We start from the raw sequence: 13,954 nt of genomic DNA on the forward strand, positions 1-13,954 counted from the left end.
AAAACACACACACACACAGTGAATCAAGGAGATCACATAGATAAATAAAGATAGTAAACCAAACACATTGGCACTGTACAAACAAAGCAGAACAAAGAAAGAAAAAAGGAGAAGAAAATAAAACAACTTGCAGTCTTGCAGCTGGTGAAACTTGGCAGGACCCAAGCAGCTGTGGTTAAAGGCTGATTACACTGTAAAACTGCAGCACATGTCCCGCGGATGAATGAATGGATGCTTTTATGAACATGAATATATGGATGTATTGCTTTCATTTTCGGCGCGCACGGTCTGTATTATGAAGCGTTGTTCGAACGTTTTTGTATTGTTCTTCCCTGTTATGTAACCTCAGGAATAGTGCCATTTGAGTAAGTGTGTATTAAATATAGACAGTTAGTTTGTCGGTTGCAACATAGCTCCCGAATTAGTCAGATCCACAGTTCTAAAACTGTGGTACGTGTACCTCCAGTTAACCTCAGAAGTACTGTTCTACTGTATATACCAGTAGAACAGTACTTCTGAGTCTGTAGAAAAGTATTTATTTACGCCACTGTATTTTTAACGTTGGTGTTATCAGTATTTTCTCAGGTGGTACTTTGTATGAAAAGTCTGAGAACCACTGAGTGAGTGAGTCAGTTTTGAAACGTTTGAATAGTTGACCTATTGAGATTTTTTGTTGTGTTTATCAGTTTTTATGTGAACATTCTATTGCTTTTATTTTGTGCGTTACCTTTTTTATTCTCTTATTTCATAACTTTTGATAGCTATCTAGCTAGCAATATCTAGTTAGATAGCTAGCTAAATAACTAGCTTGCTAAATATCTAGCTAGATAACTAGCTTGCTAAATATCTAGCTAGATAACTAGCTAAATTGATAGCTATAGGACATATACTGTCCTGCCTTGAGGACGTATTGTCCTCTGTGAGAAGAGAAGTTTAAAGGGGGGCAGGGCAAAAAAAATATATATTTAAAAAAAAAAAAAAAAGTCCCAGCAGGCTGTGCTGTCTTTTAAAGACCCGAGGAGACTATAAAAGTGGTGTCATGCCCGCAGCTCACACTCAGAGACAGAGGTAGGCAGCGCAAACACACGCACACTCACTGCTGGTTCTGTGTCCAAACTTAGGCTCTGCTTCGTTATTAGACGCAAACGCGAAGCTTCATTTAAGGTTTTTATTTTTGTACTCAGAAGTGTTTAGAAGTCGCTGTCCGTCCACAGAAGACTGTGTTTTCCAGTGCACTGTAGGATGCGTGTCTTCTCCACTGCTGTTTGACACATTTCCCTCCGTGGGCTGGCTGCTCCGCTCACCACCACCACCACCACCGCCGGGAAGTCGGGCTCACTAAAACTTTTCTGGCTGTACTGTTGTTGTTGTTGTTGATGCCACGGGAATGGGACCGCGCCAACGGGAGAGCGTGTCCACGCTGTGCGGGAAAAGTCTGCTCTGGACCGCGCTGCTTCTCTGGCTCAGCGCGCTGGTGGACGGAACCTGGAAGACGGGACTTTACAAGAGCTACTCAGGCGGGACTCACAGCGCAGCCGCTCACTCCTCAGTCTACCAGAAAAGGTAAGAAACACACACGCACACTGTCACTATTAAAATGTCACTTTACTTACACATGTCAGTGTATGTTAACCCTCACTTTACTGTATATGTCCTATTATAGACACACAGAGTCATTTACTCTGATGCATACTGTACACAAAATATGACATACAAACAGGTGAAGTGATTAACTTGTCAAATTATGCTTATATATTTTACTGCAATGGTGCCACATTTGACCCCAGTTCATACAACATACTCATATTTGTCATAATTTAAAATACAAGCTACTTTTTTGTTTTCCTTTTCCTTCTTTTTTAACTTTAAATGTGCAGTTTTATAACCCAATCATTACACAATGTATTACACAATGTAATCTAATGCACACATAATCCCCTTTTATGTGCTTATACAGACTTTACAGTCTTTACTTTACACTGTTAAAAAAAGGCATGCCTCTGCAGAGTAACTCCCATCTCCATCCATCTACCTCGTCTATTGTCTTCCTGACAGTTGGTTTCCTTTTTCCTGTGCTGGCAGCACACATTGCTCTGTTGATTCCCATTGTTGTCACAATTCTCCCCACTTTTTCTCTGTGTGGATCCTGAGAACATCTCTGCTGAGTTATTTGCAGCCGCAGCATCTGCTCCTCCATCAGTTCCCCTCAATAGTACCACTGGAGAAGACATGCTGCGTCTTACATGTGTTCCAAGTGTTAGAGAGTGAATGAAGAAGCCCCACGATCAGCCAAACCATGATGGTTGCCTCAGACTGACATGTGTTGAGAAAATAAGTTGCGATCGCACGCGCTGTGTCGACGTCAGCTGACTTACAAGCAGCGTGTATGTTCTGCACCTGCATGAGAGAACTTTATTTACCAGCAGATGGTGGAAGTCAGTGTTTTGTCATTGGAAAACAGACAAGTGGAAGATGTATTTGACAGCAGAGCTTATAAACTGTAGCATTCATGTTGTAACCCACTCATCACACAGATGGATGAACTCATGATGGGTTAGCTACTTAAAATTTAAAAAATGGAAATGTTCCTGCTGTTGTTGCTCAAGTAGTCGTTGTTATTTGCTCGATTCGTCACGTATTCTGCTTGTTTGGAGCTAAACAATCACAGGACAGCGGTGCCAATTCAGTTTCGTGTTGACCCTTACGTCACAGAAGAACAAACAGCAAACGGCCAGATGGATCACGTCCGACTCCAGTCCAACTAAGCCTATACATGCAGGAGTAATTGGACTATGACTTGCATTATCCAGGTATATTAGTCTGACTAAGACTAGCTCGATTTAGTCTGACTAACTTGTTTGCATGACATTAAGAAAACTATAATCGTTGCCCAGCTTTAAAAAAAAAAAACCCTTAACTATCCTTTTAACCAGCTCCGCTATGTCAAAGACGACAGCCTAGGCTCAGTGGTGATCAGACATTTACCATGGTCCAAATGTTTATGCTGTCTGAGTGTGAATGTGTGTGGGCTGACTGTGGCCGGAGGCTGAAACCTCTTCACCTCTGATGAGGCCCTTTTTCTTGTGGGTGCATCCAGGAGGCTTTCAGCATCGCATCACTGGCTCGTTTCAAACCTCCCCACTCAGCTCTGCTGTCACTCACAGCCAGAGGTTTGTGGACATGTTTACTAAACACAAGCAGCTGGGACACTACTGAATCTGGGCTTGTTTTTCTGCAAAGGGAGATGAGTTTACTGTGGGTTTTTGGGACTGCTGTTTGTTTGTAAGTGGCACAGGAGGAGCAACAGAGTATAGACAGAGACTAAGCTGGTTCTGCTGTTGTGAGTGAGTGAATCAGCTACAGAGTCAGAGGGGTCAGTGAGTTTGAGGCGACATGAGAGGAGCTGGAAGTCGTGGTCCACCTGCTGTGTGCGTTGATCTGTGAAAGCAGTAGTTTATGGTGTGTGGTTGTGGGCTTTCTGACAACAGAAGCCTCTCTTATTGACTGACATTCAGTGACAGAGACTCCATTTTTCACTGTGGTCCGGGGCAGTCGAGGAGAAATAAATATTATTTTATTGAAGATCCAAAAATTATTCTCTTTGCACAGTCAGGTCGAGCTAAGGTAGGTTGAGGGTAGAGCGATGCAGATCTACGTACCTTAAATACACCATTTCATTGTACCACTTTCCTTGTCCAAGTATACTAGCATTACAGATGAATTGAAGTGCCTCCCTTTGAACTTGTTCGTTTCCCAGCTGACCTTTTACAGAGCTTTTTCAAAATGTTTAATTCTTCTACAGCTGACAGATCATAAATTTGGGCTCCTCATCAGTCCAGAAACACAGCAGTCTGGGTTTCACACTGTTTTTCTTGCTGTACAGAGTCCAATCAGTCAGGAAAACAACAAAGAAGATTCTACATGGACATTTATAAACGGCTGAAAGTTTCAAAGAGTGTGTGTTGACATGCATGTTAAAAGTCTGATTTTAGTCAGACTAAGACAGTAATTCGGTTTTCTTAATGTCATTTAAACACATTAGTCTGACTAAAATCAAGCTAGTCTTAGTCTTAAACTGCAATACTGTTGCCGGAAATCTTAAGGTGGCGGCGACAACGCAATGAAATCACATCTTCAATGGTCACCATGTATGTTGAAGCCTGCACCTTGGTATTTGGCACTGCCCTCTAGAGGAAGTATTGGGTAAAAATGTCCATAGTAATGTGAAAGACGCACAGTTGTATGTAGGGTAGTGACTGAGATAGCGCTTGGGACAGATTGAAGTAAAACTGATTAAAATGTAATAAAAATGTACCTTTAAACTCCGTTGACCTGCAAGAAAAGTGAAGATGTCGTCACATTGCAGATACAGATGTAATTTAACTCCCAGTTATCTGTGTGTGACAGCCCCACTTTGAGAAATTATTTTGAGAACATTTGGTTTTATTCTTTAATACCATGTGCAAGGGCTTAATGACTGAGTGAGACTTAACTTTTCATTGTGGTTCAGGCCGTCATAGGGAAATAAATATTAATATTAGCAGACTGGGAAATGGTTCTGTCCTCCATTACTGGCCTGTCTTCACAGAGCGATCACCCAAATCAAAGGGGATTAACTTCAATTTCTCAGATGAAGCGGCTGCTCTGTGGAGGAGCTGATAAAGTATTCATTCTTTACAGCTATATATAAGCTCAGTTAGGGTTACAAAAGTAGCTGCTTTTTTTTTTACTTTTTTGTCTCGCCCACTTCTTTATCCTCTCTTAGAGAAGTTGTCATGGTCTGACAGGCAGTCTGAGCCCCCCCCCCCGGTCACCCCCCCATTCCTCACCCATCTTAACCATATCCACATTTTCTTTAAGCATGGGAAAGAAGATGACAGGGACTCCAGTCGACTGAGCCCCGAGTGGCTTAAAGCAGAATGGCTTAAGATTCAATCATTCAGATAAGTTCAGTTCATGTAGCATATGGAAACTTGTTCAGGAATCTTCAGAAGCAGTCTTTATGGTACCTGGTGGCTGTTTTCACAGAACCATAAAACCATGTAGAAGAGCAATGATTCATTGTATATAATAAAACAAAAGCATTAATCAGTTAATTTGAGTCACCAGAAATGACTAAAATTAAGTTTCTTTATTTCATTGTAAAGAGAATCTTTGTTTAATGGACTAATGACCTCCTAAAAGACCGATATTCACTGTTTTCTGATATACCATTGACCAAACTATATATATATATATAAAAAGAACAATTCTACAGTCTAACATTTTAAAGGAAATAATAAATCTTGGTCGAGCATCTTAAACATGAATTTTTGAATATTGAATTTGAACCCATTTGACGATCTTTGGGATGATCTCACCTTGACTTATACAAAACTCTATGTGTAGTTTTCTTCTTAATACATTGATATAGATTGACTATATTTAAAAAAAGGACATAGTCTTCTGGTTTTGAAAAGTGAAGCCCAGGAAGATGGATGGAAGTAGCACTTTGCCACCAGGGGGCGACTCCAGTGGTTGCAAGAGGAACTCAGTTTGAATGGAAAATTAGCCTAAACTTCTCACTTCCTAGTTTCAGATCTTCAGTAGAACATGATGAGGATTACATAAGAACATTTCACTTTGCAACCAGACGACTTGAATGAATGAATGAATGAATGAATGAATGAATACAAACAATCGGTAGATAATATGAAAATGAATGTTGTACCTATTTTCCAGCCTTATTCCAGCACCCAGTCACATTCTGTCCATTACATGTCATTTAGCAGACGCTTTCATCCAAAGCGACTTACAAGGGAATTGAGTACAACCAGCCAGGGTGGAGTTGAACTTGTGACCATGATGTCTCTACACACAGGGGTAGCGGTCTTTCACCACTGAGCTACTCCACACCCACTCCACTGCAAGTCTCCTTCATTATCAGCAGAGCAGCTATTTACATACGTCACACTCCCCCTTTTACGCGCTCTGAGTGACACACTCGTCGCTCACAGGTGTCCAGGCCTGAAAGCTCAAAACAGACAAAGACAAAGTGAGAGTTTCACTTGTTCCTCTCAGGCTGCCGTGAAGAGTCACTTTGCTCTGACCTTCAGGGACCTCACCGTGGCGCTTTCATCATCATATTCACAGCTCTCTGGATATCCTCTCATTTATTCATTATTCAAATGCAAAATGAACACAATGCCGTTCTTTAAGGCTGCTCCAGGAACATCCTATCTCTCTCTCTGTACGTTCTCGCTTTGTCTTTTGTTGTTGCGCCACATTTATCTTACGCCTCCTTTTTTTCCCCTGCGGGACCAAGACGACTTCATAATTGTCTCCCTCTCCAACCTCGCTGTTCCTCTGAGAAACTCCCTGATGTGACCTTTTGCGATAGAGTGACCTTTGTTTCCTCTGTCTGCCACATCTCTTTTGTCTTTTGTTCTGCCCGAGTGTTTTTTCCAGCCGACAAAAATCCAGATCCATATTCATTCTGCATTTCAAACATGTCGTTGACTGTTCAGCTCTCCTCCTCCTCCCACTGTACGACGTGAATGGATGGAATGGTGGAAGGAAAGGGAGTTTTTTTTTCTTTCCTCCTCCCGACACAGTCTGTCGCTGAACGTGCACCTACTCAGTATGATGACTGATGCAGACTGCGCGGTGTACAGGGCGAAATGAGGGCACACACAAAGTTCACAAGCGCTCTGTCAGCGTTTGCCTTCATTTCCTATTCAGCGCAATTCTGTTTCCCTCCTCTGTTTTACTGTCTTGGCGTCTACAGTCTGTAGTGTTGAGGAACAGATGGGCCAAAGCTGTGAGTTTCCTTTTTTCCCCCCACGTCCCTTTTTAAAATCGTGGATTTCTTTCTTAACTGTTGGCCGTGGCTGTGTGCGACTGCGAGAGATGGTTGATGATTTATTTAGTTTGGGTCCGGCATTCAACGTGTGCCATGTGTGCTTAGAGACCTGATACTCACCGAGGGCTTGCTTGGTGCTTTTGCCAGTGAAACAGCACGGTGCCGGTGGGTTTCACACTTCATCACACAAAGGCGCCTCCAGTAAGACGAAGGTGTTGACTAGGAAGCATTTTACAGAGAAAGACCCAACGTGCAACGTGCACCTGTGTTGCAGAGTAAAAACTTGACAAAACCCAACAGCCCATTGTGTGGTGGTTCCATTAACTGTTTTCCACTCACAAAGCAAATCCTGTTTTGAAGGCCTCGAGAGTTTGCGATTTGACTGGCGCCTTGGCGATAATTTTGTGCAATATGAAATTCACAGATGTCGCCGACAACCAGGCAGCTATTGGACGACGCAAACTGTAAATCACGGTGCGCTGTCCACTCACATGTGCCACGCTTTACAGGCTATTTTCCTCAAAATGGGGAAATAAATTACAAAATTGACATCACGTGCTATTGAACAAGACCTGAAACTAGCAACTGAAACCATTAACGTCTCAGGAAAATGTTGACTGACATTATAAATCAAGTGGGAAGTCGGCTCATTTTCCCATGAACCTCCATTCAAACAAGAGTTCTTTTTACAACCAGCGGACTCACCCCCAGGTGCCTAACTGCTAAAATGTGTGATTGGTGTTTCCCAAACCTAGAAACGATGACGTTCTCAAATGACTTGCTTTGGTTTAATGCTTTCTTCGTTGTATGGAGCTGAAAAATCAGAAATCTTGTTTTATTGATAATCAAAATAGTTGCTGATTAAGCAACAATGTCAGTATGTTATTGTAGGGCTCTTTAAATAAGATGCAGACTTTTAATCATCAGCCCTTCACATCTCAGAGGAGATAATGGTGTGACTTATACCCAGGTGACATAATTATCTTCACACATCAAAGGAATGTGTATATCCCTTCCCATTGCAGTGGAAAAAAGTGTTGCAAGGATTTCACTGATGTTTCTCAGGTCATTGTATCCTCTGGAGACTAATTATTTGCAGCCGAAGAAGCCGCTTGGACGAGACGAGAGTTAAAACATTTTAAAGAAAACTTTGTAAGGTTTTTCGTGAGCTGCACGGCGAAGGTGATGCCCGTATCGGTTGTCGAGCCATTTGGGAAATTGTAAACTCTGTTTATACCAACTGCTTTTGTTATTTTATTCACTGAAGCCGCAGTGGTTGGCATTTCCTCTGTGGTAATTACATAAGTGCAAAGCAAAGAGAGCGAGGGGAAGACCATAAAACTCAATCCCACCACTTCCCACCCTGTACCCCCCAGTGACGATCTTAGCTGTTCCCAGGTGAAACCTCCACCTCCTCAGCCTGGGAAAGTCAGATGTTTATCTGTTGGTTCTGGAGGATAAGTGGTGGGGAGGAGTCATTGGTTAGTCTTCCCCTCCTCCTCAGCTCTACCTGACCACAGCTGCTTCAATGTTTGAAATGTTTCACCAATGATTAGAGTCGTTCTTCTTTCTTAGTCATTCTTCTTTGTCTTATTTCTTGCACACTTCCTTTTATTCCATTTTCCCTTCCATCCAGTCAGGGTTTCACAGACCTTTTCATGACATTTCATGAATCTGTTCTGTTGGATCAATCAATCAGAGTTTTTCTGATTCAAGTTCCGAGAATGGATTGATGTTTCCAAAAACCTCAAAATGATGACGTTCTCTAATGTCTTGGGTAGTCCATAAATAACATATTTTCAGTTTCCTGTCACAGAGGAGCAAATAAGCCATATTTTACTTTTTGAATATGTTAAAACACACACAAACCAATAAGCAATTGTCATATTAGTTGGTCATAACCGATTTATTGTTCCAACACTAATGACAGCTACATCCTGTCCTCGTCCTCGTCTGTGCGCTGCTTTTCCCCACACATGACATTGACTGGTTTAAAAATAGTCTTCCTCTCGGAAAAAACAGCAGCATTTTTTTTATTCATTCATTTTCCCTCTAAGTTCAATTGTTTCCTACTCTTCTCTCCCCGATGTGCTATTTAGCTAATTTTCACTTCATGGTCAGAACCGTCCCAAAAATCTGTGAACCGAGCCACAGATCAGTCTCAGTTTCACCTTGCTGTCAGTTCTGTAACAGAAATCCTTGCTCTTGCCTTTCACTATTGTTGTTTCTTATTAGTAGTACTTAGTGAAATTAAATCAACAACTGCAAAAGAGAAAATCTGCCTCCACACACACGCCCAGTGTACCTGAACTGACATGTGATGCGCTGCACGTCTTCAGGTGTCTTTTATGGACGCAGATTACTTCTGACAATGGACAAAGACTGTTTTTGTTTAAAAATTTAAGTATAGTATGGGATGTAGCTGCAGACCACCTCTTTAGGTCAGAGCACATCTTGGTTCTTTGGTCAGAAAACGTGGCCTTGGATTTGACTCCAATCTGCTGTGATAGTTTTCCTTTTCATTTCTAACTTCTTATGGCAGGGAAACCTTTGTTAGAATCTCTGCAGTAAGTAGTGCGCAGTCATTCCTCAGAGGCTCAAGTCTGTGTGTGTGTGTGTGTGTGTGTGTGTGTGTGTGTGTGTGTGTGTGCGGCGACCACAACATATGGAGGTTGTTAACGTGAGGTGGTTCGCTGCTGCCTCGCATCCTCCGCCTTTGGCGGTTTCCCTTTACTGTAAACTGTCTCTCACACACACAAACATATGGTCTCGCATATTGACAAACAGACTTTGGTGGGAGCACCGTCCCTCTCTTACAAACACATTGGCAGCAGAACACACGGAGCAGCGCTGCGCTTCAGGCCACACAGGCCTCCTTTGAGGTTTCACATTAGGGCCTCATGTCGATACGTCTATTGATTGTGTAAACACCGGCTAAAGTAATCGCTCTTCTTGTTTCTCTCTCAGCTATCGCCATATCCATACTTTTCACTGTTATCAAAATAAAAGTCGGAGTGTTTTTTAAATATTAAAGCCCTTCAGGTTTTCACGATTTGATAAGTGTGTGTGTGTGTGTGTGTGTGTGTGTGGGGGGTGGGGATTAAATGAAAGCAGCCTCTTACGCTAAATGTTTTCCTCTAAACACATATGCGCTCCTGATAGAGGGATGTGAGGATTAAACAAACCGGTAAGCTTTCAGTCTCCTCTAATGAAACACTGTTGGCCTAATAGTTGCACAGATGTGTTTCACTGAGGAGAAAAATACTTTTTAATTTTGCTTCAAGGAGGTCGCACAGAGAGAGAGACATGCCTGCCTGATCATATCCACACAATCACGTCCTGAACTCTGATCTTTACATTAACAAGCCGGTGTCTTAACAGCCTCAAGTGAATCCTAGTAATGTCTTGCACATTACAGAGTCAGTGGACTTGTGACCCCAACATTAACCTGTGCTGAAAAACTCTAATCTCCCCGTGAGACCGTGTTTTCCTCCTCCTCACCCTCTCCGGGGAGACTTTGCCTCCTCTGAGAGACAAATGCAAACGGATGTGTATTGACAGAGGAGAGGCTGCAGTGTAAATACAGCCCACAATGCACCGTTGCAAATCTGGTGCCTGATTAAAAAAAACTGTGTAAACACCATAAAGAAGTTTCAAAACAAAAGGGCTGGGAAAGAGAGGGAAAGAATCAAAACCCAAGAGGGACACATCGGTGCATTGAATTCGACTGCACGGCTAATTTGATTTTACGAGTGTGCTATAGTGTGAGTGCACTTGTGTGAAGGTGTTTTTACAACATACACGGTTCACCTCATTTTATTTACTTTTGAAAATGGGATTTGTCTACATTGTCTAAGAATAACACGTGGACGCAGCCCTGCTGCTGTTTTATTATTTTATTCTTTGACTCTGCATTTCTGAGTTTCCCTCTTCTTCTTTTTTTTTTCCCCCCTTTCTTCAGAAACTGGTGTCCTCATACGGTCACAAAGACGGTGACGTGCCAGGTGCAGAATGGGACAGTTCTCCAGAGAGTCTACCAGACGTGTCGCTGGCCACAGGGATGCACGGGAGGGAGGTGAGCAAGCCAAGGAACATAAGCACACTCATGCTGCTGCTGCTGCTGCTGCAGCTCCTGTAACTCTGAGATATGAACACTGGAACCGGCAGAAGCCACATTAAAGGGGCATATTGAGTTTTCATGTGTAAGCAGATTAAAGGAACATGTTAAATTGATGATGCTACCAGCTGCAAACTCTGTTTATGTTTTGGTTTTGGTGTTTTGGTTTTGTTGTGCCACCCACCGTCACCCACCCACTCATGTAGCTCGCAGCATTTCAGTGTCAGAGCCGAGTTTGTCAAAGAAAGCCAGCTGCAGTGTTTTTGGGGTTGTAAATGCTGAACGTTACCAGACTTAAAAAGCCTCATCACAGCTCTCAAAAACGTCTCCACAAGAGGAGAAGACATAAACAAAGGTCTCTTCTGGACAGCTAGGCAAGCTAGCTAATGTCTCTCATACACGTTGACAGTGTATATTTAATGTATATAATGTTTTTACAGCCTCTTATTGTCACAGGATAATGGTCTTCTCTCATCGTGAGACTTTAAATGTCCACCTTTTGTTGACAAACATGATTTAACGAAATAGGTTCAGTCAGTGCATGTTAAAAGTCTGATTTTAGTCGGACTAAGACAGTAGTTCAGTTTTCTGAGCGTCATGTAAACATCGAGCTATTCTTAGTTGGACTAACATGCCTAGACAATTCGAGGACCTGGAAGTAGAAGAAGACGACATGTAATTTGCAGTTCTGTTGCTGGAAAAGGACAAACATTTACATGATGCCGTCGGCAAGAGTGAAAACTGTGGAGAAGACCCACTTTTGGACTGACGAAGAGACGACCCTCATGCTTGGGCAACTGAAGGAACTAAATATTCCGTCTCACCATTAACTGTTTGTCTGTCTCTGACATAAAAGGTCAACAGGAAACTGATTCAATAGCAGAGAGATTACAGAGAGATACAGCGGAAGTGGAGTCAGACTATATGGTCACTAAATCAAATTGTGTATCGTTTTCTCTGTGTTTTAAATGCCAAAGTTTACTGTTGCACATATTTTACATACTGTATATTCCCCTTTAAAAACACCACACAAGAAATATTCTGTGGAAGTAATTTTTTCGAACTTTTATAGTTATAATTTCATTGCAGAAACCCAAATTGATTTTCCTTGTCCTGTGGCTAACATGGTTTTCTCTGTGCTGCCTGCAGTTCGTGCCATGTTTTCATGTCATTTTGTTATTGTAGTGTATTTACAGTTACAATGAGTCAGAAAAACAAATGACCTCATCTTCTACTTCTACTGTGGGTTTGTGACCTCTTCTTTCTCTCTTTTTTTGTTGTTGCAGCTATAAGACGGTTGTTAGACCCTCCTACAAAGTGGTGTACCGCACGGTGACCTCGCTGGAGTGGAAATGCTGTCCAGGTTTCAGTGGTGCTGCCTGTGAGGAAGGTAAGTCGAGAGAGACATGGACAAATACAGCCATCTGTGACCAAGAAACCTTCTGATCACTCTCTTATATCTCTATTGTACCTCCGAGTGTGGCTACTCTCAGCTCTGTTTTGCCTTCGTAAAGCCTTAAACACACACATGTACAAGTCATACCCATAAACAGGAGTGATTTCCATTAGGGCTTACATAATAAGGCTGCTTTCTTCAGAACAAAGTTTAGAAACAAGATCCTTCAGCGTTTTTCGGGGTGACTCATAACACTACCTCCACTTTAGTAATCACTTTTATTGTGTTCACTCTCAGAGTCAATGTTAGGATTGATTCTTTTGTGTGGTTTTTGGAGTTTTATGGTCCAGTAGTTGGAACCGAGTTCTCCTCCTGTTTTTAGTGCCATGCTAGCTCTGCTGTTTCCATTTTTCATCTACAGTAGCTGCCCGCCACACACACATGCACGCACACACTCCACCAGTGTATAATGACTTCCCCTGGCACTGGCCCCTGTGTCTCAGCAGTCTGGGGAGAAGGGCGGAGCGTCTCTGTTTATGCTGGGACCCAGGACTTGACTGGGTGTAACATAAATCAATGGGCTTTGTGACACAAAGGACAATAAATATTTACAGTGGTTAAAGTGGTCACTTTTTTTTATGGTGCTGAGAGCAGTGGCTGTTTTTCCTCTCTTTTTTTATGTTCTCCCTCCCAGGTGAATTAAGAACCCTCTCACAAACCCCAGCAGAGAGAAAAAATCTAGTTATCGTGTCAGTCTGATTAAAACCAGACTTATAAAATATATGAACTGACTGAAATTTTACTGGATTATATATCTCAATGTAGGACTAATTACTGCATGCATGTGTATGTTCATTGCCCACAGGATGGTGCGCTAACACACTTCAGGCTTGTACACCGGGACAAGGACAGTAGTCAAATTTAACAGTCCAGCTGCAACTGTAGCTCGACTTTAATTATCCGTGGAAAAGTGCTGTGGTCTGCAGACCTGGAGAAACCTCACCATGTTTACACACAGAACTCATCACGACTGCATGAATATGATGCTTGTTTTAGACCTTTTGCCACGCTCAAAGTCAAGGAACACGCTCGCAGTCAGACCAACCAGACTTTAATTTACCAAAAAAACTACACACAGTTGAACCGGGGAGGAAATTATCCAATTAAGTTGTTGCTGGAGGAGACTCCCCTCTGGCTGTCATGGCGGCAGGGGGGCTGTCGAGTCGACAGGGATGCTAGGATTAGCTGCCTCTCTAAGCGCCGTTCCGGGTGGCTCAGATCACAGACGGCACTGAGTGGAAGTGACAGCTCCTATTCACATGGGCCTTTACTCTGCGGCACCATGGATGCTGTCCAGAGCCACCGGGGCTTTGTTCTGCCTCTGCCGCGTGAACAGAACCTCTTGCCAGCACAGAACCTGATATCCCGCTGCTGTCTGCCTCACTCATCACTTTAACAAGAAATAAAAGCTTGCCACATAATGCTACACTAGTCGGGATTGTACTGTTCTAGTGTTGCAAAGTGAAGCTAAAGCTGCATTCGCAGTTCAGTGGGTTGCACGTTTCAAATCCACAGGCTCACTACCTGTGTGCGTGGCTCC

General features: G+C 42.6%; 1 protein-coding gene across 1 annotated transcript in view; it reads left to right on the forward strand.

Annotated features, from left to right (window-relative positions):
* Nucleotides 1-1,387: 1,387 nt before the first annotated feature.
* emid1 (EMI domain containing 1) overlaps nucleotides 1,388-13,954 on the forward strand; it is a gene marked incomplete at its 5' end in the record, with an annotated part of 66,140 nt that continues 53,573 nt past the window's right edge. Inside the window, 3 exons of the mRNA XM_083904451.1 lie at nucleotides 1,388-1,563; nucleotides 10,803-10,916; nucleotides 12,245-12,348. Coding sequence (XP_083760577.1) covers nucleotides 1,388-1,563; nucleotides 10,803-10,916; nucleotides 12,245-12,348 — 394 coding nt within the window. The remainder of the gene's footprint in view (nucleotides 1,564-10,802; nucleotides 10,917-12,244; nucleotides 12,349-13,954) is intronic.

The sequence above is a fragment of the Microchirus variegatus genome (genome assembly GCF_963457635.1).
Source record: "Microchirus variegatus genome assembly, chromosome: 18".
In the NCBI taxonomy this organism is placed as follows: domain Eukaryota; kingdom Metazoa; phylum Chordata; class Actinopteri; order Pleuronectiformes; family Soleidae; genus Microchirus; species Microchirus variegatus.